Source organism: Lynx rufus, unplaced genomic scaffold (assembly GCF_022079265.1).
Source record: "Lynx rufus isolate CCGP_SWC_20201006 ecotype Redwood Valley unplaced genomic scaffold, mLynRuf1.p SCAF_1, whole genome shotgun sequence".
Taxonomy (NCBI): Eukaryota; Metazoa; Chordata; class Mammalia; order Carnivora; family Felidae; genus Lynx; species Lynx rufus.
In genome coordinates this window covers 228,717,859-228,740,418 of record NW_025814823.1, presented here as the reverse complement: position 1 = coordinate 228,740,418, position 22,560 = coordinate 228,717,859, and the positions used below count along the sequence as shown (strand labels likewise).

The 22,560-nt window shown below is 41.4% G+C and overlaps 1 protein-coding gene across 1 annotated transcript in view; it reads right to left on the bottom strand.

Moving 5' to 3' along the window:
- Window positions 1-22,560, bottom strand: part of DNAH5 (dynein axonemal heavy chain 5) — a 231,275-nt gene that overhangs the window by 21,652 nt on the left and 187,063 nt on the right. The window contains exons 66-71 of the mRNA XM_047077331.1: window positions 14,330-14,573; window positions 13,214-13,328; window positions 12,530-12,720; window positions 8,058-8,179; window positions 5,885-6,034; window positions 1,752-1,997 (exon numbers count right to left, since the gene is read on the bottom strand). Coding sequence (XP_046933287.1) covers window positions 1,752-1,997; window positions 5,885-6,034; window positions 8,058-8,179; window positions 12,530-12,720; window positions 13,214-13,328; window positions 14,330-14,573 — 1,068 coding nt within the window. The remainder of the gene's footprint in view (window positions 1-1,751; window positions 1,998-5,884; window positions 6,035-8,057; window positions 8,180-12,529; window positions 12,721-13,213; window positions 13,329-14,329; window positions 14,574-22,560) is intronic.

The following is a 22,560-nucleotide window of genomic DNA, read 5'->3' as shown; positions in this document are numbered from 1 at the left end:
TAAAAAAATATATTTTATGCTTTAACTAATCTCTACATCCAACATAGGGCTCGAACCCACAACCCCAAGATCAAGAGTTACACGGTCTACTGACTGAGCCAGCCAGGGGCTCCACCTCAAGCCTTTCTTACAAAACTTTTAAAAAAACTGTAACCTCTGACAATGTATAATCACACTAATAATAATAATAAAGATTTTTTTCTTCTACTTCAAACTAAACTACTAAACAGAAAACATGGATAAACTGAATTATTCCATTTATACTCTAATTTAGTTTCCTGAAACTGTATTTATTAAACACCTATTTATTTTAAATTAGAGTGAAATAGTGTCGGTGTTTTTGTTCTAAGCATAGTAATATGCGGAGGGAGGAACAGAGGAAGGGAAAAGAAGGGAGGGAAGAGAGGAGAGGAGGCCAAGAGGAGGGAGAGGCCAGGCATTCTTAAATGTAGATGCGTGTTTTCATCTCTGGGCACACTGTGCCCTCCCAACTGCAGACCAAATGCTCAGACGTAGCACAGCATATGTGAGCACCCACTTCCCATCCCGAACCTTCACCAAAGCAGGGGCCGGGCACAATTTGGGAATAGAAGAGGTGCAAGGTAAATGTGGGGGTTCCAGAACCCAGTAGGTTCAGGTCTAGACCGGAGGAAATGGACCAGGATGCAGCAGAGCAATAAGGGTCTAGACTGAGCGGCCAGGACCTAGAACCCAGTGGTTTCGTGGTTGGCCTGGCGATGGGGGTTGGCGATGGCGTGAAGACAGCCAGTTATGTTGTCAGCAGGGGAATTCCCTGGAGGGTACCGAAAGAGTTTTGAGATATGGGAAAGAGCTCAGACTCAGAGAAGAAGGAGTAGGGCTGGTCTAAAAAAAAGCCAGAAAGGCATCTAGACCACAACTGCACGTTCTCCAGGAGGAATGAGAAGCCAAGTGCTTCTGCCCTCCCTGCTTGGTCAAAGCGTGGAAGAAGAGGGGAGCAGGGGTGAGGGATCCTACAGGCAGAGCTGGACATGCCAGACCAGAGTAAACACATGAGTGCCCTGTCCTGGAGATGGAATTCTAGAGACGAAATGGAAGAAGGACCTTGAGCATTCAGTTAATTTAAGTCCCTGAAAGTGCCCCAGCTCTGGGTGTGGCTATCCCATTTGCAAGATTACCATACGGTGGCCCCCACGTGAGGCCTGAGTATGGCATGCTCTGCATGCTACAGAATTTGCAAGCATCAGAGGGTTCTAGGAGCCCCGCCTGCAAGGTGACAAGCCAGGTTTCCTAAAACCTCTGGTACCACTGCAGGGTAATGGCAGATTCCTGGCCTCTGAAACCTGGGCCAGGCATGGGGGACTCCAGGGCATAGATTATGCATTCTGGAACTCAAGAAAGGCATGGTATGGTGGATTCTGGAATGTGGGGATTCCAAGAGCAGAGCTGGAAGGGCCGGAGCATAGGGTGGAGGCAGAGTTGGGGGCTATAGACCCCACTGAGGGTTCGAGATCTGGAGTGGGGCTTAGCATTATGCAAACTGGTTGGGAAATAACATGCTCTGGTTGGCTAAGTCAAGGTTCAGCAGAAAAAGTCTTAAATTATATCTAATTTTTCCATGAAAATTTCCTAATAGATATTATACTTTTCCCTCTTTAGTGAATAACACACAGTACATAAATTTAAATTCTTATTGATGCTCAAGTTCTTTTCTGCATTGCTATTCTACAACCTGCAATATCAACAACATAAGAGTAGACATTTGGCCTCACATTCGCCATGGTCTGTTGTAAGAGCCTGCGGGCATGGACCTCCTGGCCCTGGCCCATGGACACATAACGAGTGTCTATTTTTAATCTCTTCCCCAGGGCAATGATGGAATCCGTGGGATCTGAGCCCATAGACAGGAGACAGATGAGTGGTGTCCGCGGATCAGATTCCTCCCACGTCTTTTCCAAGTCCAGGATAACACCTTCCGCATACTTCTCTCCCATGGAGTCCATGATGTACTTGCGGGCCTGTCAAAGACAGTACAGGAGTCACAAAAAGTGGCTCTATCCCCTTCATGTGTCTGATGCACTGTGGCTTCCAAAGTTCATTTTTATAGATTATCTTGATGCCCAGAGAAATTCTGCTTAGGGAAACAGGACATAGACATTTTTCTTGTTCTATCTCCACTCCATAGGTGGAGGGGCTGTGTTATTTGCCAACACACATCGCACAGTTCAAAGACCAGAACCCAAGTTGGTGGACTCCTTGTCTGGAACCTGGTTCAATACGCTGGCTACTTCCTGGTACATTAAAAAATGTAAAATATTAGGCAACTGTATTCTTTAGGATGCTTTAAGAGAAATGCATGTGCATTCCAATAATCAAGTAAGCAGCACAATGTCTGGGGTTTAATGGATACTTATCAATAGATAACTACTGAATGACTTCTTATTGAATGAAATACATTAGACACTCCCTGAATGAATGAATTAATGTTTTAAAGATTTAGTCCATAATTGTTCTCCTAATCATTGTCATATCTTTCCATTTTTGGCTTATCTCCCTTACCGTTAATTTTGGTTTGACTGAAATACATGCTTGCAGTATCACAGGCTATGTCAACTTATCAACCATACATAAATATTTTGACTAACAACACAGTCTCTTTTCAAATAAGGTAAAATAGTTATGTTCGATAAAATACTATTGTGAGTATGACCTTTAGTCTATATTCTCCCTCTGGTAAAAATTGGGTGCCCTCAAAGAAAAACTTCCTTCCATTCTGTTATCTTCTCCCACCCCATTAGAGTAAGACCCACGTTTTTATCCCCGGTGGGATTCCCCAGAAGAATTGCTCTCACATAATAAGCAGAGCCCAGGTGTGGGTACAACATGAACTGTAACTTTTCCAGGTGAAGGGCAAAGTGAGTCTTGGTGAGGTGGACCTTAGTAGGACCCCACTTTCATTCCCAGAGAAACACAAAACAGTTGTAGGTAGAGTTTCCCTTAAATCAGAGAGGCTTCAGATAGACCTGGACCAAAGTAAGGGTGGTACTGGTTAAACCATTGTTTTTGACTTAAAAACATCCAAAGTTTGATTTCAGTCAGTAATACAGGCTCTTCCTCCATTTTGAATATCTAGCTATGCTCTATCCATTCTCAAAGTGATTGCCACACCCTACGTCTCTGAGCTTAAAAATGGTCAATCACACCTCTGCACCTGTTCTTTTCTGGGTGCTTTTGAGACATAAATGTGTATGTACCATGTGACATCCTCTGAGAGTGCAATGGTTTTGCAACCAGGCCCTCAAATGTCCCCTGACATGGGCAGTCACACTCAGCTGAAATACCAAGAACAAGCCTGATGCTGCTTATGGGAAATGGGGACTGAATGTACCCACACTGTAGACCTTCTAATATGCTTCCCAAGAAGGTGTCTGGTTGAAAATCACAAAAGGAATATAATGTGAGCATAAGAATTTCAGAGGAGAAAACATTTTTCCAGAGAGGACTTCTAGATCTTAAGACTTGGGTGTTATCATAGGGGCCATGGGAAAGCACTGAAAGACTTTAAAAGCCAAGGAATAGAATATCTTATTTCCATTTCTTCTAGAACATACAGGATTGACTAGGGTGGGCAAGAAGGAGCAAGCAAGAAGGCTTCCAGTTAGGAAGCCATGGCTGTGCCCAGCCTATAGATGGCAGACGCCAGGATGAAGATGACAAAGTTACAAAGGAGCTTGTAGACTTAAATTTTAGCACTGAACCAAATAAAATGTTACATGAGGGGGTAAAAAGGAAGGAAGAGAGAAAGGGAGGGAGAGAATGAAAGGAGAGGGAGGGAGAAAGTAGAGGAAGTAATAAAGAAAGAGAAGGAGGGAGGGAGGAGGGAAAGAGGGGAGGAAGGAAGTGAGAAAGAGGGGAAGAAAGGGAGGGAAGGAGGAAGAAAGAAAGAGAAAGAAAGAAAAAGAAGGAAGGAAAGAAAGAAAGAAAGAAAGAAAGAAAGGAAGGAAGGAAGGAAGGAAGGAAGGAAGGAAGAAAGAAAGAAAGAAAGAAAGAAAGAAAGAAAGAAAGAAACGAACGACTTGAACTTTCTACATTGTCCTTAAGGCAACAGTTTGACAATTCTTTTGGGCAAGATAAAAGTAATGAAGCTGAGAAGAAAAACTGAAGAAAGGGTGATCTCAGTTGCCCTGCATTGCAAAACTCATTTTTCTTTTCTCAATAAATCATTGAATCTAGTTGTTTTCATGATTCCTTGGCACCTACATGGATTTTGGAGATGGTTACTCCATACGGTTTTAATGCTCCCTCTGGAGAGTGAAGCGCTGAACTTCCTACATCCCATTATAAACCCAGCCTATTTTTACTATATGGCTTCTTGGGAGAAGCACCTAAGGAATCAACCTGAGCTGAATATTCAAGCTGAGTTTTTCCTGTGAAGGCAGGACACCGCAGGTCTTGTTAGCAGTGACATTTCCATGATGGTGGGCCAGCAAATTAACGGTCTTTGAAAAGATGGATCTTTTGGAGGCAGGATTCACATTTAAACCATACGTAAAATTCAAGGAATCTTAAGCCAACTCCTGCCTCAGGGCTGGTGAGACTTTCTGGGATCACAACTATAGATTTGGGAATACTGTGCTACCCTCTCACCTGCCTCTCCTCCTAGTGCCTTCTCATCATTCCTATTTAAAGAAACGTTCTTTTACTACTAACAAAATGGAGCAGCCATATCACGTCTAAGTTAATATAAAAATGGTATGGAAGAGCAATACATCACCTTTACGTTATACCTATGTGACAACTTAAAAACATGGCATTCTCATTCGTTCTTGTACTATCTAGAACAAAGAAGATTAGTAAATCATTTAGCCCAAATGTACACCTCGCTATATTTGTTTATTTTTTCATTTTGCACATAGGTATTGCTAGAAAATTCCAAAGAAGACTCGAAGAATAAATTCACATTGGGATTAAAATTTTCAACATTTCTTTATATTTCAAAGGAAACTCTCCTTAAAAATATTCTCCTAGGGAAAGGAGGACCCTCTTGCACTGTTGGTGGGAATGCAGCCACTCTGGAGAACAGTTTAGAGGTTCCTCAAAAAGTTAAACACAGAACTACCCTATGATCCAGCAGTTGCACTGCTAGGTATTTACCCAAAGGATACAAAAATACTGATTCAAAGGGACACATGCACCCCAATATTTATAGCAGCATTATCAACAACGGTCAAGCTGTGGAAAGAGCCCAAATGTCTATCAATTGCTGAATGGATAAAGGAGATGTGGTACATATATACAATAGAATATAATATTACCCAGCCATAAAAAATGAAATCTTGCCATTTGCAATGATATGGACGGAATTAGAGTGTATATGCTAAGTGAAATAAGTCAATCAGAGAAAGACAAATACCACGATCTCAGTCATATGTGGAATTTAAGAAAGATAATAGATGAACATATGGGAAGGGGAAAAGAAAAAAAAGGAGAGAGGGATGCAAACCATAAGAGACTCTTAACTCTAGAGAACAAATGGAGGGTTGACGGAAGGAGATGGGTGGGCGATGGGCTAGATGGGTGATGGGCATTAAGGAGGGTACTTGTTGGGATGAGCACTGGGTATTATATGTAAGTGATGAATCACTGAATTCTACTCCAGAAACCAACACTGCACTGTATGTTAACTAAAATTTAAATTAAAAAAAAAAAAAAAAAAATATATATATATATATATATATATTCTCCCAGGTGTGCCTGGCTGGCTCAGTCAGTGGAGCATGTGACTCTTAATCTCAGAGTTGTAGGTTCAAGCCCCACACTAGGTGCAGAGATTACTTAAAAATAATAATAATAAAAATCTTAAAAAATATATATTCTCCTATTTTTTCTAATATGTACTTTTTACCTGGGCAATGGTTCTGTCAGGACACCAGGATCTAATAAGGAGAAGACGTCTAAAGCAGTCAAGAGATTTATCATAGGCATTTGGAAGGGGTTCTTCCTCAGGGTTTTCCTTATCGAACCAAGTTTTCCACATTTTCTCATTTCTTGATATCTGAAATATCAGGGGATAAGAATTGCATCACAGCACAAGAAAATCTTTTAGTAACAGTTCACAGATATTTTTCATCAAACCTTCTGACCATTCCAGACATGTGTGAAAGATATCCTTTGACCTTTTGATTATTTTATATTCTAGTAGCAAAAAGTGTGGAAGCCTAAAATCAAATGTGATTTACGCTAAAGTCACTCTGTATTAATGCCAGCTTACAGCTAGTTTTTGAAGTAGGGAGAGTCTTGATTTGTTTAATATCTTCTAATGCCTTTGTGGTAACAATTTTGTAAGGAATAAAGAAATCAATGAAAACTCATTTTCATTATTTTAAGGAAATCTGATTTGCTCCATGAAATCCTCTCATGATCAAGAACAAATTCATTTAGTTATTCACATATGCTTCTTCATTTCCCAGGACCACTCCTGGCACAAAAGAAGACATTTAATGCATGTTTATTATTGAACAAAAAGCTTTTTGGTCAATATTCTATTAATCTAGAGTAATTTGAAATATACCATTTCATATCATCATCAAATGAATAATGATACACATGTTTCCTATAGGTAATTGAGAAAGAGGAAAAGAATACAGTCCATTATCCTTTAGAGCTTAAAAAACTCACAGAGAGACAAGCATTCTGTCGGTAATCATCTCAAAAAAATAGAACAAACAAACAACATCTGAAGATAAATGTAATCCTATGTTCTCTGGTATATTCCCTTCGATTAAAGCCCCTGGTATATTTCTGGGAGGACTAATCAAAGGAAAAGGCATTCCAGATCTGTATTTAGAAAGTATCATAGGGGCGCCTGGGTGGCGCAGTCGGTTAAGCGTCCGACTTCAGCCAGGTCACGATCTCGCGGCCCGTGAGTTCGAGCCCCGCGCCGGGCTCTGGGCTGATGGCTCGGAGCCTGGAGCCTGTTTCCGATTCTGTGTCTCCCTCTCTCTCTGCCCCTCGCCCGTTCATGCTCTGTCTCTCTCTGTCCCAAAAATAAATAAACGTTGAAAAAAAAATAATTAAAAAAAAAAAAAAGAAAGTAGCATATAAGAGTAAAAAACAATAACTTCCCTCAGTCATCAAAGACTATATGACATGGAGGGATTTCAGCACAAGATAATCTCCAGAAGACAGCAATTGTTACTGAACAGATATCGGTCCAGGAAAGGTCACTAGCAGTCACCTTCGAGGGGAATAAGCTAGAGTGCATTAAAACCTCCCAAATGAAAGTTATTTCACTACATGGTAGAAATAACACAGATCACCAGACATAGGCCAAAACATAAAAATACATAAAAACATACAAAGCATTTTTAAAAAGCTGAACATTAAGCTTCTGGTCAACTTAAACTGGGAGGAAAGTGAAGAACCAACCTTAGCACAGGTTCTGGTCATAAAAAAGCCTACAACTCATGGCTGAATAAAGCCACCTTGCTGTCAGTGTGACCTCTCTGGTCTTCTGATTTTTAAGAATCTGTTTCCTGGTTTGTCTCAACTGAACTCTCCAGACCCAACTTCCATGATCCCAGTACATACACAATTCATAGGGAATTGGCTGATTGGGAAAGGACGATAACTTGTAAAGATAAGGGGCCAAGCACTGGCATTAGATGTAAGTCCAGATGCCTGGCTAAAGCAATATAATGGTGGAAGGACAAGGAGAGGAAGAAGAAGAGAGACAAGGACAAATGGGCAGGCATTTAGATACAGGCTCCTTGTATTTTTTTTTTCCATTCAATCTCCTCTTAACTGTATCTAATGATCTAATTAAATCTATCAGTTTCCCCACTTGTGGATCTCCAGTTGGTGATACTGACATATGGTACAGGACAATAGTAGTTAAACTTGGGTGGAGTTCGCTTTATCAGAGAGTTGAGTGAGCATGAGCAAGGTCAAACACTGGTAATACCATTGTATGAGTGACAAAGTGAAAAAATCTCTCTTCTGCAAATACTGTAGCTGGTGATAAATCAGGAAGCTGCTCCCCGTGACACAGCCATAAGTTTATTCAAAGCACAAGTTACCTGATCAAGGACATCAGAAAACTGTCTAAGTTTGCTGAGTGCCACTAAATTCAGCCAGGTCATGTCCAGGATCCATTTGGATGGTTTAGGAGGACAAGCTTTAAGGTCCAATGAGGCACCTCCTTTAAAATTAAACATATAAAGTTACTAGACTTTTCTTTCTTTACTCTAAAACAGTCTATTTACAAAAGCTTTTGCTTACACTTTTCATTTTAACTATTTTACAACCTTGACATTTTTTTAACTCAGAAATGTGTCATCATAATGGACAAGCTTTAAAATTTAATAAAGGAATAGATGATTTTAGAAAAACACACTTGAGAATCAGCAATATAAGTGTGGCCCAGGAGGATGCTGAATTCTGTCCTAGCCCCATCTGGCCAAGGTCTGGGACAACGTAGCTCATCTGTCTGTGTCTCTGTTTCCAAATATATGTACGCTGGGAATAATGAAGCCAAATATATGTACGCTGGGAATAATGAAGCCAATATATGTACGCTGGGAATAATGAATGACAGAATGACAGAAAACACATGTGTAAAGCACACGAAATGGGATCAAGACCAGAGCAGAGGGTCACTAAATGAGTAGCTACTGTCAATGTTAAGAAGTGCATGATGTTCACACAAGCTCTTTCAAGGAGAGAATTTATCTAGAAATGTCAGCAGCACTACATGTGTTTAAAGAGTTCTCATCTATAAATCAGTATATTATCTATATCCATTTTGAGCACATTGAAGGATCCTGTGTTGTATCACTTATTTTTGGTCAGTCTAACCACAGCAAATATTTCCATTGGGTAGTGACTCTTATCTTGCTGCTGATTTACCTAAGCTCATGCGATTCATGTAACTCTCACAGTACCATAAAATAAATGACACCTTAAAATGTTATGGTTGCTCACCTCAGAAAAACTAAATGTGTAAACAGTCATATTTTAAGTCAGAGGAAGAGTTAGAAAGTCTTTATAGGATATAATATACTGTTCAATAAACACCATCTATTAAAATGTTTCAGGGAAAATATGTTCCAAGTATAATTCTTAAAAGAATATAACCAATGCATTTGGTTACCTTTAAAATCCTTTTCTGAACAGAGCAGGTCATGAACAAATAACAATACTCAAGATATTTATTGAGCCAATCTCTACTTTATCCAGGTACCCCATGGACCCCACTAAATTACTATCTTTTGCCAAATCCATCTGAGTATATTTCCAAGAAGGTAAGTGTGGCCTTGAAGCAATTTTGATAAGATTATTAACTCACAAAATCAAAACAGATTGCTTTAATGGCAGGGAGTAAAGACCTAAGGACAGTGGCATTGTGTTGAAAAATGTCATACCAATTTCTATGGAAACCGTCCATTTTCCAACAAACTCAAAAGAATAAGATATTCACTAGAGAGTTAGGGAGAAGCTATTTATGGGAAGGAAAGGGTGTTCCTTGCAACCAAAGCATTATTCATTGTTTTGTAGAGAGTAACTGTGTCATGAATATCTTATCTGCTTTAACAGTGTACAATGGGCCACAGAGAATGATTGTAATGGGTTGGGGACAGATGTGTTCCTGGATAATATGGCACCAGAGTAAATGTACTTCTGATGAATAAATGGTTGGAATAGGAATAATTCAAAATAAATTCTCAAGATGATTGAGACTTACACCGTTGCTTTCATTCTGGAAACCCTTACTTTCGGAAAAAGTAAGTTCCAATTTTTAAGGTAATACTTCGTAAAAATGATGTGTTCTTATAACAAAAAATGTATACTAGTTACACCACACAGTTATAAAGCGGTATAGCCAAAGCAGATTTAGCACGCCATCTGGACTGATCCTTTCCCACCTTGCAGATGAGCAAATTAAAAGACCAGTATCAAAGTACTGTTGGTATCTGAATAACATTTTCAGGGTGCCTGGTGGCTAAGTTGGTTAAGCATCCCACTCTTGATCTTGGCTCAGGTCATGATCTCGCGGTTCGGGAGTTCAAGCCCCGAGTCGGGCTCTGCACTGACAGCACAGAGCCTGCTTGGGATTTTCTCTCTCCCTCTCTATCTGCTGCTCCCCTCCTCCCTCACTCTCTCTCTCTCTTTCTCAAAAAAATAAAAAACGGGGGCGCCTGGGTGGCTCAGTCAGTTAAGCGTCTGACTTCGGCTCAGGTCGTGATCTCACGGTCCGTGGGTTCGAGCCCCGCGTCGGGCTCTGTGCTGACAGCTCAGAGTCTGGAGCCTGTTTCAGATTCTGTGTCTCCCTCTTTCTCTGACCCTCCCCTGTTCATGCTCTCTCTCTGTCTCAAAAATAAATAAATGTTAAAAAAAAATCAAAAACATTTTTAAAAAATCTTTAAATAACATTTTCAAACAAGTGAACTCCCTCTGCAGAGGAGTTCACTCACTGGGTAACTGTCACCAAACATAACCAGCAAAGAGCAATCTTACAACGAAACTGCATTCCGAAGTTTCTTCTGACACTCCGTTTCATAAAGCAGCATTCTAAAACTGTTGAATGCCAAAGACCCACAAAAGCTGTCCGGCCTACGCCAGCCGGGGACTAATCAAAACAAACTAAAATACTAAAGAAAATATCACAATGCCTATCATTTGCTGAACACGTTCCATGTGCCGAGATTTACAGAAATTGTATGACTTCTCAAGAATCTGATGATGTAGATTTGACTATCCTTGTCTTACAGCTGAGGAGGCCGAAGCCTGAAAAAAAGTTAAAGAATCTGCTTGAGACACTCATCAAGAAATCAGCAAAGTCACTATTTTCACTTAGTCTTGCTAAACCTAATCCCACATCTGCTATCATCATGCCAAACTGTAACACACTTTACGGTATTTCAACCAGACCTGGATGCATTTCATGAGGAAACGCATTTCGTGCCTGAGTTGAGGCTGTCGGGAACAACTTGCCACAGTAAATGCCCATCAGCTGGAGGACCAGTCAATGAGACAGTATTATTGGAAGGGCTCGGCAAAGAAGTCAACCCCGACACCAAACATTTAAGGGATGTCTCCCCAGTTCATCCACGTGCTCCGATTTAGGAAAACTGAAAAATAAAGAAACCTAAGGAGCAAGAGTTCGAGGGTTAGAGACAAAGAATTAAAGACAGAGAGAGAGAGAGAGAGAGAGAGAGAGAGAGAGAGAGATTGTCCATAAATCATACATTTCTTTTTTTCTTTTTAAGTTTCTTTATTTTGAGAGAGAGAGAGAGAAACCAAGAGCAGGGGAGGCACAGAGAGAGAGGGAGAGAGAGAGAGAGAGAGAGAGAGAGAGAGAGAGAGAGAGAATCCTAAGTAGGCTCTGGGCTGTCAGTACAAAGCCCAACACAGACCTTGATCTCACGACCCTGGGACACTGAGATCATGACCTGAGCCAAAACCAAGAGTCGGATGCTTCACGGACTGAGCTACCCAGACGCCCCATAAATCATACATTTCTAAGTTCAAGTGTAACCAAATGAGTCTTTGTTGTTTCTATAAGATACATATGCAAATGCATATTTATACAAACACGAATATGCATTTATTCACATATGGCTGTGGACCCACACCCCCCCCCCCCCCAGGGCACAGCATGTGCCTACCCACACCCCTTCCCTACTGCTCCTTCAGGGTCCTTTTCAAGTTCCTCTGCAAATCTACTCTCCAGGTAAACATGAAAATCTCCCCCCCACCTACTGTAGATAAAATTGTGTCTCATCTATAAAGAGATGGCTTAGAAAGGTGTAGTAGATAAAGCCATTTCGACCCGAGCATCATTTCCACCGTTACTTGAAATATTTTTTGTCCAGACATTCAAGAACGTGACAGCAAATTTGTTTCCTAGCCTTCCCCTGGGCTGTATTGTGCAGTGGCACAGGGGACCTGCCTGCGAGCAATGCCTCAACAGACACAGAATCAGTATCTGCAGGATGAGCTCCACAATCACCCCCCACACACACACACACCATGGCTCCAGCCTCAGTCATGGGAGGCTTGACTCCCACCAGAGCATTGATGCTGTCTTCCTTTGATACTCTTCCTCTGCAAGTCCCCAAGGCCAGCGACCCCTGCTCCTCCAGGCCTTTACTCACTTGTCCATCTCTCAGGGAGGCCTACCCATTAGATACCCCACTAAATATCCCACTTAGAATGTTAATTCCCAGTCCACATACCCTGTAACTCCCCATCCCCCTTTTCCTGCTTTGCTTTTTCTACAGTGCCTACTAGCTTCTCCTATACTACACAATTTACTTGTTGTTTTATGATGTGCCCCAAGTGCCTAGTCTGTGCCTTGGCATACAGTAGTAGGTTCTCAATAAGTATTCATGCAATAAATGAACAAATAAAGTATTTCACGTATACGCAATCTCCCATGACGTGCAAGGAAACTACTGTAGCCAGAAAAAAAAAAAAAACAACCGCACAAGACCTTCAAAGAATTCCTACATCTGGACCCGTGTACAACGCTTTCTATTGTTATACTGACCTTTGATAAAGGTGAGAAACTCTTCATGCTTCACTCGGTTCCTCTGGATGTCGATCTTCAGGGTAAGCAGCAAGGTGAATAAGAACTTGTGCTCCTCATACAATCCCCGGGCTGCATACTTGTAAACCTCATAAGTCATATGCTCAATGATATTAGCAATCCTCTTGCTTGTAATTGGGCTCTTGGCCGACCTGGAGGAGAGAACACTTAAACCCAGCTTACCCCACCGCCCTTTCCCATTGTCCATAAAAACAACTTCTTTAACGGCAAATACATAACTTTGGCGAGCCAGTTCCTTTGTACACAAGAATCAGCATCCTCAAGCGAAAATAACAAGCATTCTCTCAACATAAAATAACCTAACAGAATCCTCAATGTTGCCTACATCGATTTTACCCGCAGGGTACTGTCACTCACAAAAAAAAAAAGTCTTGGGAATTTTCTTGTGTAACAGAAACACACAAAACCAAAGGGATCAATCAATGGATGAAGAGTTGATGGGCCTGTCTCTGAGCATAAAATGACAAATGAGAATGATTTGTTAACACCCTGGTAATTACACTACACTTAGATTAAAAAAAGAAAAAAAGACTCAGTAGCAAAAGGAAAAGAAGTTACAAATGTAATGTCATCATTCTAGCCCACAGATACAGAATTAGCTTGGCTTCCTGAGTGCAGACGTACCGGGCTAAGGAAAGGTCAAACAAGCCAAGAAACTGGCGGAGCGAAGTCTGATACATTTCATTAACCAAGCGCATCTCAGTGATGAGGAAGTACAGGATGCTGCCCCGTGTTGCCACTGAAAGACAGAGAGCAAGGTTGCTTGTGCTACGAGGGTGGAAAATAAATGATCTGTGCCCAGACCAGCCTAAACGCTAAATGAAAACAACAAGTTTTATTTTTATCAATGACTATCTACCAGTTCTGAGGGTCTCGAGCAATGCTCATTATATATATTTAACTCTTATTTATAAGCTCTGTGTAAGCACTCTGCTATTTGTGTTTATCACACAGCATTTTTCCATTTTAGAACCTCTTATGGATTTAGAACTCTTATGAATTTCACTATATTTTTTCATAGGTAGAAAAGGTAACTGATGGGATCGCAAACACTCTAACACGCAGCAAAGTGTGTACGCATTTTATGGACCTCATTCTTAAGCTCCATGAGGAAGCCTTGACTAAGCTTCGGGTCAGGTTGGCAAAACAAGGCATCATTGCAAAGATGATGCTCCTGACTCTCCAGCAGCAGACGATGCTGTTTTGATTATTTTTTTCAGAAAGAATGATAATTTTCTAAAGGGAACTGAGTTCTTTTAGCAGGCCCCCCTTGTAACCAATGAACAACACTGCTTTGCAAATTGCTGAGTAAGACTAAAGCACGCCCAGGAGACCAAGGAACTACCTTCCTAATACAAAGACTGCAAACAAAACACTGGCTCATTGTGACCAAATGATAAAGAATTAATGAGCAGCCCACAAACGCTGCACTAATTCCTTAAATTTCAAAACTGTAGTCCGACGTTCTTTAAAAGGTCTCCCTTTTTACTTTCCAATTTAAAAGTAAGTTCACAGGGACCTGAAAGAATTTGCTAACTAACATGGATTATCAGCACCTAGAGAATTTACACCATTAAAAAATGTTTTCTCCCAGTCTTACTGTATATGTCCCAACGCAACGTCACAAAACAGGAACGGCCACCCCACTTCACACAGCCCTTACTTCCTTCAGTTTCTCTGATTTTGGTTTGTTTCTCACTTCATTTTCCTGTGACATTTGTCTTTCATTACCAAACTCACCAGGTCTGTACTCCTCCCGGGCTGAGTTAATCTGAATTTCCGTCTCTGCCGAAATCTCCAGCTTCTGTGTCACCTCTTCCGCGGTCTTTTTTGTGTTGCTCAGCATGACGATGAGACTCTCGTCTTCCACCAGGGACCCCTGGGTACTCGTCAGCCGGTAAAGCAAATTATCTTCTAGCTCCTTCATCCTTCTTTTGTTTGCAGTTACATCTTCTAGGAGATGAGTTCTCTCTTTCTCCAATTCCTGTTAATTTGCATAAATATATTCTCTTCCTTAATTAACAACTATTGTTTGGCCATCCCTGACAAAGTTCACCTAGAGGACTGTTCTCAAGCTCCTGTAATGTAGTTATCATATGTGGCTGCAGGAACTTCATGAAAATAAGAGGGGAGCTAATGGAGGAAAGAATTGGTAGCAAACAATGTGAAACTTACTAAAAATACTATCAATATCCACCGTACCGTCTATTTATTTCCTAAAGTCAAATCACGTTACGTGACTTTTGTGATTATATTGGAGCTTGTTTGAAAAGTGAAATATATTGAAAATATATTGACATATATTTGAAAAGACACACACAGATCTCTCAGAATAGATTCATTGTCTTCCCTTAGTCTCTTACTGATAAGAGCTCTGTTGTTTGACTGTGATTATGTTCAACCTGCTAGTTGAAATAGTATCCAGTTCTCTGAAAAGCAAGGGTCCAAATGACAGGCAAACAACCTGTGCCACTGCTGCAGGTACATTTAAATTGAAAAATGTTCTGGGCCTGAACAGGTGCTACTCTCTCCATGACAAGTAAAGTTTTACATCTTTCCTGAAGGATCTTTATAGATAGCTGGGGAGAGAATGGTTTAGAAAGATTATTGTCCATATTGGTTACTTCTTCTTCTTGGTGGTTTGGAGAGGGAGAGTCCGTGGAACAGAAGGAGAAAAAAGATGGGACCAGTGAGGATGGGGAAGCAGGGAACAGCCGTGACACAGAACCAGCCAAAGGCAGGGGCGCCTGGGTGGCTCAGTCGGTTAAGTGTCCGACTTCGGCTCAGTTCATGACGTCACATTTTGTGGGTTCGAGCCCCGCCTTGGGGTCTGTGCTGAACTCTTGCTCAGAGCCTGGAGCCTGCTTCAGATTCTGCGTTTCCTTCCCTTTCTGCCCCTCCCCCGCTCGCATTTTCACTCTGTCTCTCAAAAATACATAAATGTAATTTTTTTTTAATTAAAAAAAAAAAAAAAGAACCAGCCAAAGGCAGCAGGAAGCCCAGAGGCAGGAAGACAACAGAGAGGATGAGCCTCTGGCACCAAGTCAAATTGTACACAAAAGTCAGAGTCATTTAATGAGAGGCTCTAATTCTGAAGCTAGTAAAAGAATCAAAAATGGAAAGGACAGTGAGGGGCAGAAGACATGAATAGACACTTTTCCAAAGAAGGCATCCACATGGCCAACAGACACATGAATAGATGCTCAACATCACTCATCATCAGGGAAACACAAATCAAAGCCACACTGAGATACCACCTCACGCCAGTCAGAGTGGCCAAAATGAACAAATCAGGAGACTATAGATGCTGGAGAGGATGTGGAGAAATGGGAACCTTCTTGCACTGTTGGTGGGAATGCAAACTGGTGCAGCCGCTCTGGAATATAGTGTGGAGGTTCCTCAAGAAATTAAAAATAGATCTACCCTAGGACCCAGCAATAGCACTGCTAGGAATTTACCCAAGGGATACAGGAGTACTGATGCATAGGGGCACTTGTACCCCAATGTTTACAGCAGCACTCTCAACAATAGCCAGATTATGGAAAGAGCCTAAATGTCCATCAACTGACGAATGGGTAAAGAAGATGAGGTTACTATATAGAATGGAATACTACTTGTCAATGAGAAAGAATGAAATCCTGCTTTTTACAGCAACATGGATGGAACTGGAAAGTATTATGCTAAGTGAAATTAGTCAGTCAGAGAAAGACAGATACCATATGCTTTCACTCACATGTGGATCCTGAGAAACTTAACAGAAGACCATGGGGAAAAGGAAGGGGGAAAAAGCAGTCACAAACAGAGAGGGAGGGAGGCAAACCATAAGAGACTCTTAAATACAGAGAACAAACAGGGTTGATGGGGGGTGGGGGAGAGGGGAAAGTGGGTGATGGGCATTGAGGAGGGCACTTGTTGGGATGAGCACTGAGTGTTGTACGGAAGCCAATTTGACAGTAAATTACATTAAAGGAAAAAGGACAGTGGGTAAATAGTATTTTAAAATTTGGACAGAAAGATATGCATTAGTCAGTTTGCTTGAAAAGCTTTCTAAATATAGTGCCCACTGACCGATGCTTAGACGCATTAATGAAGTAATATGAATTTAAGTGTGACACAATATGGGGAAACCAGGGTTCAACGCATGGTTAAAAGGCATGGTTGGGAGTTCCAGTTGTGCTCAGTGGAGCTACCTGGGCATGTGCTACCAAGCTCAGATTTCCACAGCAGCTTCAGCAGGGTAAATATTCGATTGGGTACTCCGGATATGGCTCAGCAGTTATTGTAGATTCTACTCCCCGCTGAGAGAACTAGAAATCTAAAGTTAAAAATAGTGATTGGGGTGGCTGAATGGCTCAGTCGGTTAAGCATCCAACTCTTGATTTAGGCTCAAGTCATGATCTTGCGGTTCACGGGTTTGAGCCCCGCACTGGGCTCTGTGCAGGCAGTATGCAGGCTGCTTGGGATTCTCTCTCTCCCTCTTTCTCTGCCCCTCCCCAACTCTGGCACACACTCTCTCTTTCAAACTCAATACACTTTTAAAAAGTAAAAAAATAATAAAGTTATGTGCAGCAGTGAATCATATGAAATCATACAAAATATAATGGGACTACTCATTAATTCCATGATTAATTGGGTGACTTCCCTTCGCTCTGGTCCAGTGCCCACACGAACATCATGGGGAGGGAGAAGCCACACGTGGCCCAAACTGCCATTGTGAAACCCTAGTGCAAGTCCTTTCCCTTTAGTGCTTAATTTATGTAATCATTTTTAGGATTTTCTTTTTGACTATGAGAAACATCGCATAACAATTCCACAAACTCTGTCTTGTGTTAAACACCATCGACACGCTGGTAACTGAGAGCTTCTTCCCAGCTCTTCATCATACGTGGTCTCGACATCTCCACGTGAATGTTGAAGAGATGTCCCCCCCACCCCAGCAACACTACCAAAAGGGAAGTCAGGGCTCTTTCCTGCAAACCTGCTGCCCCCCAGCCTTCCCCATCCCAGCAGACGGCAGCCCCATTCTCCCAGCAGCTAAAATTTTGGAGGCCTCTGTCACTACGTCCCTTTCCTCAAACTCCACGTCCTGGTCATCAGCAAATCCTATCACCTCTACTTCAGAAACAGACCCCGAGGCTTATCGTTCCTCACCAACTCCACTGCTGACACCCTGGTGCATGTCTCTGTCATTTCTCCTTTAAATGACAGGACCCAAATAGGCCTCCCTGCCTCATCCCTACCGCCCGTTGTCTATTCCCAGCCTACCAGTCAGAACACTGCTCTGAAACATACCTCCTCTCCCCAAACCCTCTAAGGACTAACCATGTCTCTCAGAGTAAAAGCTAAGACCTCACCACAGCCTGTGAGGCTCCTTCTTCATTTTGCGCCAGCCACATCCAGTAAGCCCTAAATCAGCAATAAGCCAGAGCAGGGCCCGGGAATCTAACCTACCTCCAGGTGATGCAGGGCTGCTATTCCTGTCTGTTCAGGGCACCACACTTGGAGACCCACTGCCTTAAACACATAATGTACTCTCCTACCTCAGGGCCTTTGCACTGGCTGTTGCTGTATCAGGCCCATCCTACCAGGTAACTTACTCCCTCCTCCCCTTCAACTTCTCCTTAAATGTCACCTTCTCAGTGGAACCTACTTTGACCACCCTGTTTAAAATCATAGCCCACTATCTGATTTCCTAGCTCTCCCTCTTACCCCACTCTGTGTTTTTAAATAGCATTTACCACTTTCTAACATAACATATAAATTACTCATTAGTTAGTCTCCAAGGATTTTTTTGGTTCATTAATACGTTCCCTCAACTCTTGGAACGATGCCTGGTACACAGTAGGCTCTCAATATTTTGGAACAGGGGCGCCTGGGTGGCACAGTCGGTTAAACGTCCGACTTCAGCCAGGTCACGATCTCGCGCTCCGTGAGTTCGAGCCCCGCGTCGGGCTCTGGGCTGATGGCTCAGAGCCTGGAGCCTGTTTCCGATTCTGTGTCTCCCTCTCTCTCTGCCCCTCCCCCGTTCATGCTCTGTCTCTCTCTGTCGCAAAAATAAATAAACGTTGAAAAAAAAATTTTTTTTAAATATTTTGGAACAAATGACTAAATTCTATACCCTGTTTCAGACGGAAACAAAGAGTGAACAAGAAAATCCAGGCATATCTTGGTGCCAGAAATAGAAATGTGAAAATTCTCACCCTGTGACTGAAAACCACAGGTTTAAAACAAAGGCTCTAGTAACTAAACTGCATGAAGACAAAGGGCAAAGGCCACCGGCCACTGCTTCATGTTCTGGCCAATCCATCACCACTGATTGAGCAGCTATGGCGTGTAGAACTGTACCAGGCCCTGAGCACAGCGAGTCGGGTCCAGGGACATTCCAGCAAAGGAAAATTCCCTTGCTAAGCAAGAAAAAGCTCGGAACCTGTATCACTTTCTTAATTTGGGGGGGGATGTAGCAATTCCAGTAAAACCTGCCTTTATCACTTTTGTTTCCTTTTATTCGGTTACGTTTTTTAAAAAAGCTTTCTTAGTGGTTATTTCAACTCATTGATGCACTACATAAGAATCTCAAATTTGAAAAAATGTAAAAATTAGTACAGAAAGTGACATTTCATGGCACCTACAAAATTCCTTTCCATAAGCAGCTATAACAAAAGAACTCACACTACCATTACACTAAGAAAGAAAGTAGGGGCACCTGGGGGGCTGGGTTGGTTCAGCATCCCATTCTGGATTTCAGCTCAGGTCATGATCCCAGGGTCATGGGATCAAGCCCTGTGTTGGGCTCCGTGCTGAGAATGAAGCCTGCTTGAGATTCTCTCTCTCCCTCTGCTCCTCTCCCCATCTCGCGCTCTCTCTCCCTCTAGAAAGAAAGAAAGAAACAAGAAACGAGGGAGGGAGGGAGGGAGGGAAGGAAGGAAGGAAGGAAGGAAGGAAGGAAGGAAGGAAGGGAGGAAGGAAGGAAGGAAAGGTAGCTAAAGGGAAAAATTCAAATATTTTTTATTCCCACATTTTGCACACTATCATGATCATTCCTGAGTTCCTAAAGGTGAGCGTTATAAAAATCCTCACCTGAAATAAAGAAGATGTGGTTTCTATATACAATGGAATACTACTTGGCAATGAGAAAGAATGAAATCTTGCCATTTGCAACAACGTGGATGGAACTAGAGGGTATTATGTCGAGTGAAATAAGTCAGTCAGAGAAAAACAGATATCATATGTTTTCACTCATATGTGGATCTTGAGAAACTTAACAGAAGACCATGGGGGACGGGAAGGGGAAAACATAGTTTCAAACAGAGAGGGAGGGAGGCAAACCATAAGAGACTCTTAAATACAGAGAACAAACTGAGGGGGCATGGTGGGATGGGGGAGAGGGGGAAATGGGTGATGGGCATTGAGGAGGGCAACGGATGGATTGAGCACTGGGTGTTATATGGAAGCCATATATATGTATATATATATATATATATATATATATATATATATATATATACACACACACACACATATATAAAATAAATGAAATAAAATAAAAATTAAAAATAAAATAAAAAATAACAGCCACTTAATTTGACATAGTAACTGTCAAATGGTTCATGTCAATGTCACATGCTAGCTTTTATCTAGCATTAAGCTGAAATAAATCTGGACATTAAAAAAAGAAAACCTCCTCACCTGAAGAAGGTAGATAAGGGAGGAATGTAAAGCCATGGGAAGAACGATGGTTTGACAACAGGAAGACATAGGTTTGAATCACAGCTCCCAGGATCTAACAGCTGCCTGACACTGGCCATGTTATGTAACGCTATGAGCCTCGGTTTCCTCATCTGTGAGATGGATGTAAAAACAGCTCAGAGAGTAAGTATGAGGATGTAAGTAGGAAAGCAGCTACAACAGTAACTGAATCATGATAGCTGCTCAAAAGATGTCTCTCCTCTCTTATCCCCTCCCTTGATTCATTCCAAGCATGGATTTTTGGAAGCATTATAATACTTATTTGGGAAATAAGCAGTTTGAAAAATAAAATTATAGGTTGGCACAAAATAAATCATACTTTAGAATTTCACACATCATTACAAAAGCATAATAAAGTGGCTGAAAAAGGGATAAAAGGGATAAAAACTTTCTAATCTTGTACTTATGCTAAGGATGCATGTTTTCATGTCTGCTGGGAACAGACAGAGCATGGGGCTGTCAAATCCATAAACCGCACCCTGTCTTATCAGTTCTTCCAACATAATATGTTTTCTTCCTCCATCCATTTCTTCCATTTGCATAGCCACTGCCCTGGTTTAGGCTTTAATTATTCCTCATGGACTACTCTCCATAATTGGTCTCCTTGCTCACCCTCTTCTCTGCCATCACCCCCTTTCCTGCTCCTTCCCTCAGCTGTTTTGAAAGGTCTAAAATTCTCAACACAGTTTGCAAGACTTATTACAACCTACATTTCCACTCCCATCTCCATTTGAGAGCTATGGAATCAGTACTAAAAGCCCCCATGTTGCTTATGAAAGCCATTATTCACAAGAGCGACAGTTACTATAATGTGGACAAAGGGGCAAATTATTCAATTCCTGATTTTAAAAAATAGCAAGTTAAAGCTTGAACATTATTGAGATGGTTGTGGTCAATTCAATATCATTGTCAACACCAATCACTTTGTCATTTAAAGTAACCACCTACATTCCCAAAGAATTACAATGAGGCTAAGAAGTACATTTCCCCCCAAAGATTAAAACTGACAAAATAATATACCCTAAAGTAAATAGTAGAATTTAAAGCAATTTGGATTTTTTGTTGTTGTTTTCTGTTTCTTTTTTTTTTTTAATATGATTTATTGTCAAACTGGCTAACATACAGTGTAAAGTGTGCTCTTGGTTTTGGGGGTAGATTCCCAGGGTTCATCACTTCCATACGACACCCAGTGCCCATCCCAACAAGTGCCCCTCTTAATGCCCATCACCCACTTTCCCCTCTCCCCCACTCCCCCATCCACCCTCAGTTTGTTCTCTGTATTTAAGAGTCTCTTATGGTTTGCCTCCCTCCCTTTCTGTTTGTAACTATTTTTCCCCCTTTCCTTCCCCCGTGGTCTTCTGTCAACTTTCTCAAGATCCACATATGATATCTTTCTCTGACTTATTTCACTTAGCATAATATCTTCCAGTTCCATCCACGTTGCTGCAAATGGCACGATTTCATTCTTTCTCAATGCAATTTGGAATTATGAAAGCAACCTGTCATGTACCAAATAGTAGGTAAATGACCAAACACTACAATGGGACAATAGTTATGGAAAAGATAAAGTTATCTCTGAAGGAAAGTAGAACAATTTATTCAAGATTTTATTTTTCATTTATTTTTAAAAATTTTTTAATGTTTATTTGTTTTTAAGAGAGAGACAGACAGAGTGTGAGTTGGGGAAGGACAGAGAGAGAAGGAGACACAGAATCTGAAGCAGGCTCCAGGCTCTGACCTGTCAGCACAGAGCCCAATGTGGGGCTTGAACTCATGAACCGTGAGGTCATGACCTGAGCCGAGGTCGGATGCTTAACCTAATGGACTGAACCACCCAGGCATCCCTCATTCAAGCTTTTAAAATGGAAAACCTCTTTGGGGATAAGGGTTTAGGTATAGTTTCATTTGTATGGCTGATTTAGACATAGTTCTGTTGAACCATAACTTAGGTCCCCCAATATATAAGAAGATATATAATAATAAGAAGCAAAATATAAAGATAACAAATATAATAACAAGGAGCAAAATTAATCAAAATCATTTTGTCTATAAGCATTTTTCCCACCAAAGGGATTATTTCAACACACACACACATACACACACACACACAGAGGTAGACATTTGTGCTATGTATTCTATATACTAAGGCTGTTGTGTAAATGTTTTACATAAACTGTGATAATAAGGGGCACCTAGGTGGCTCAGTAGGTTAAGTGTCTGAATTC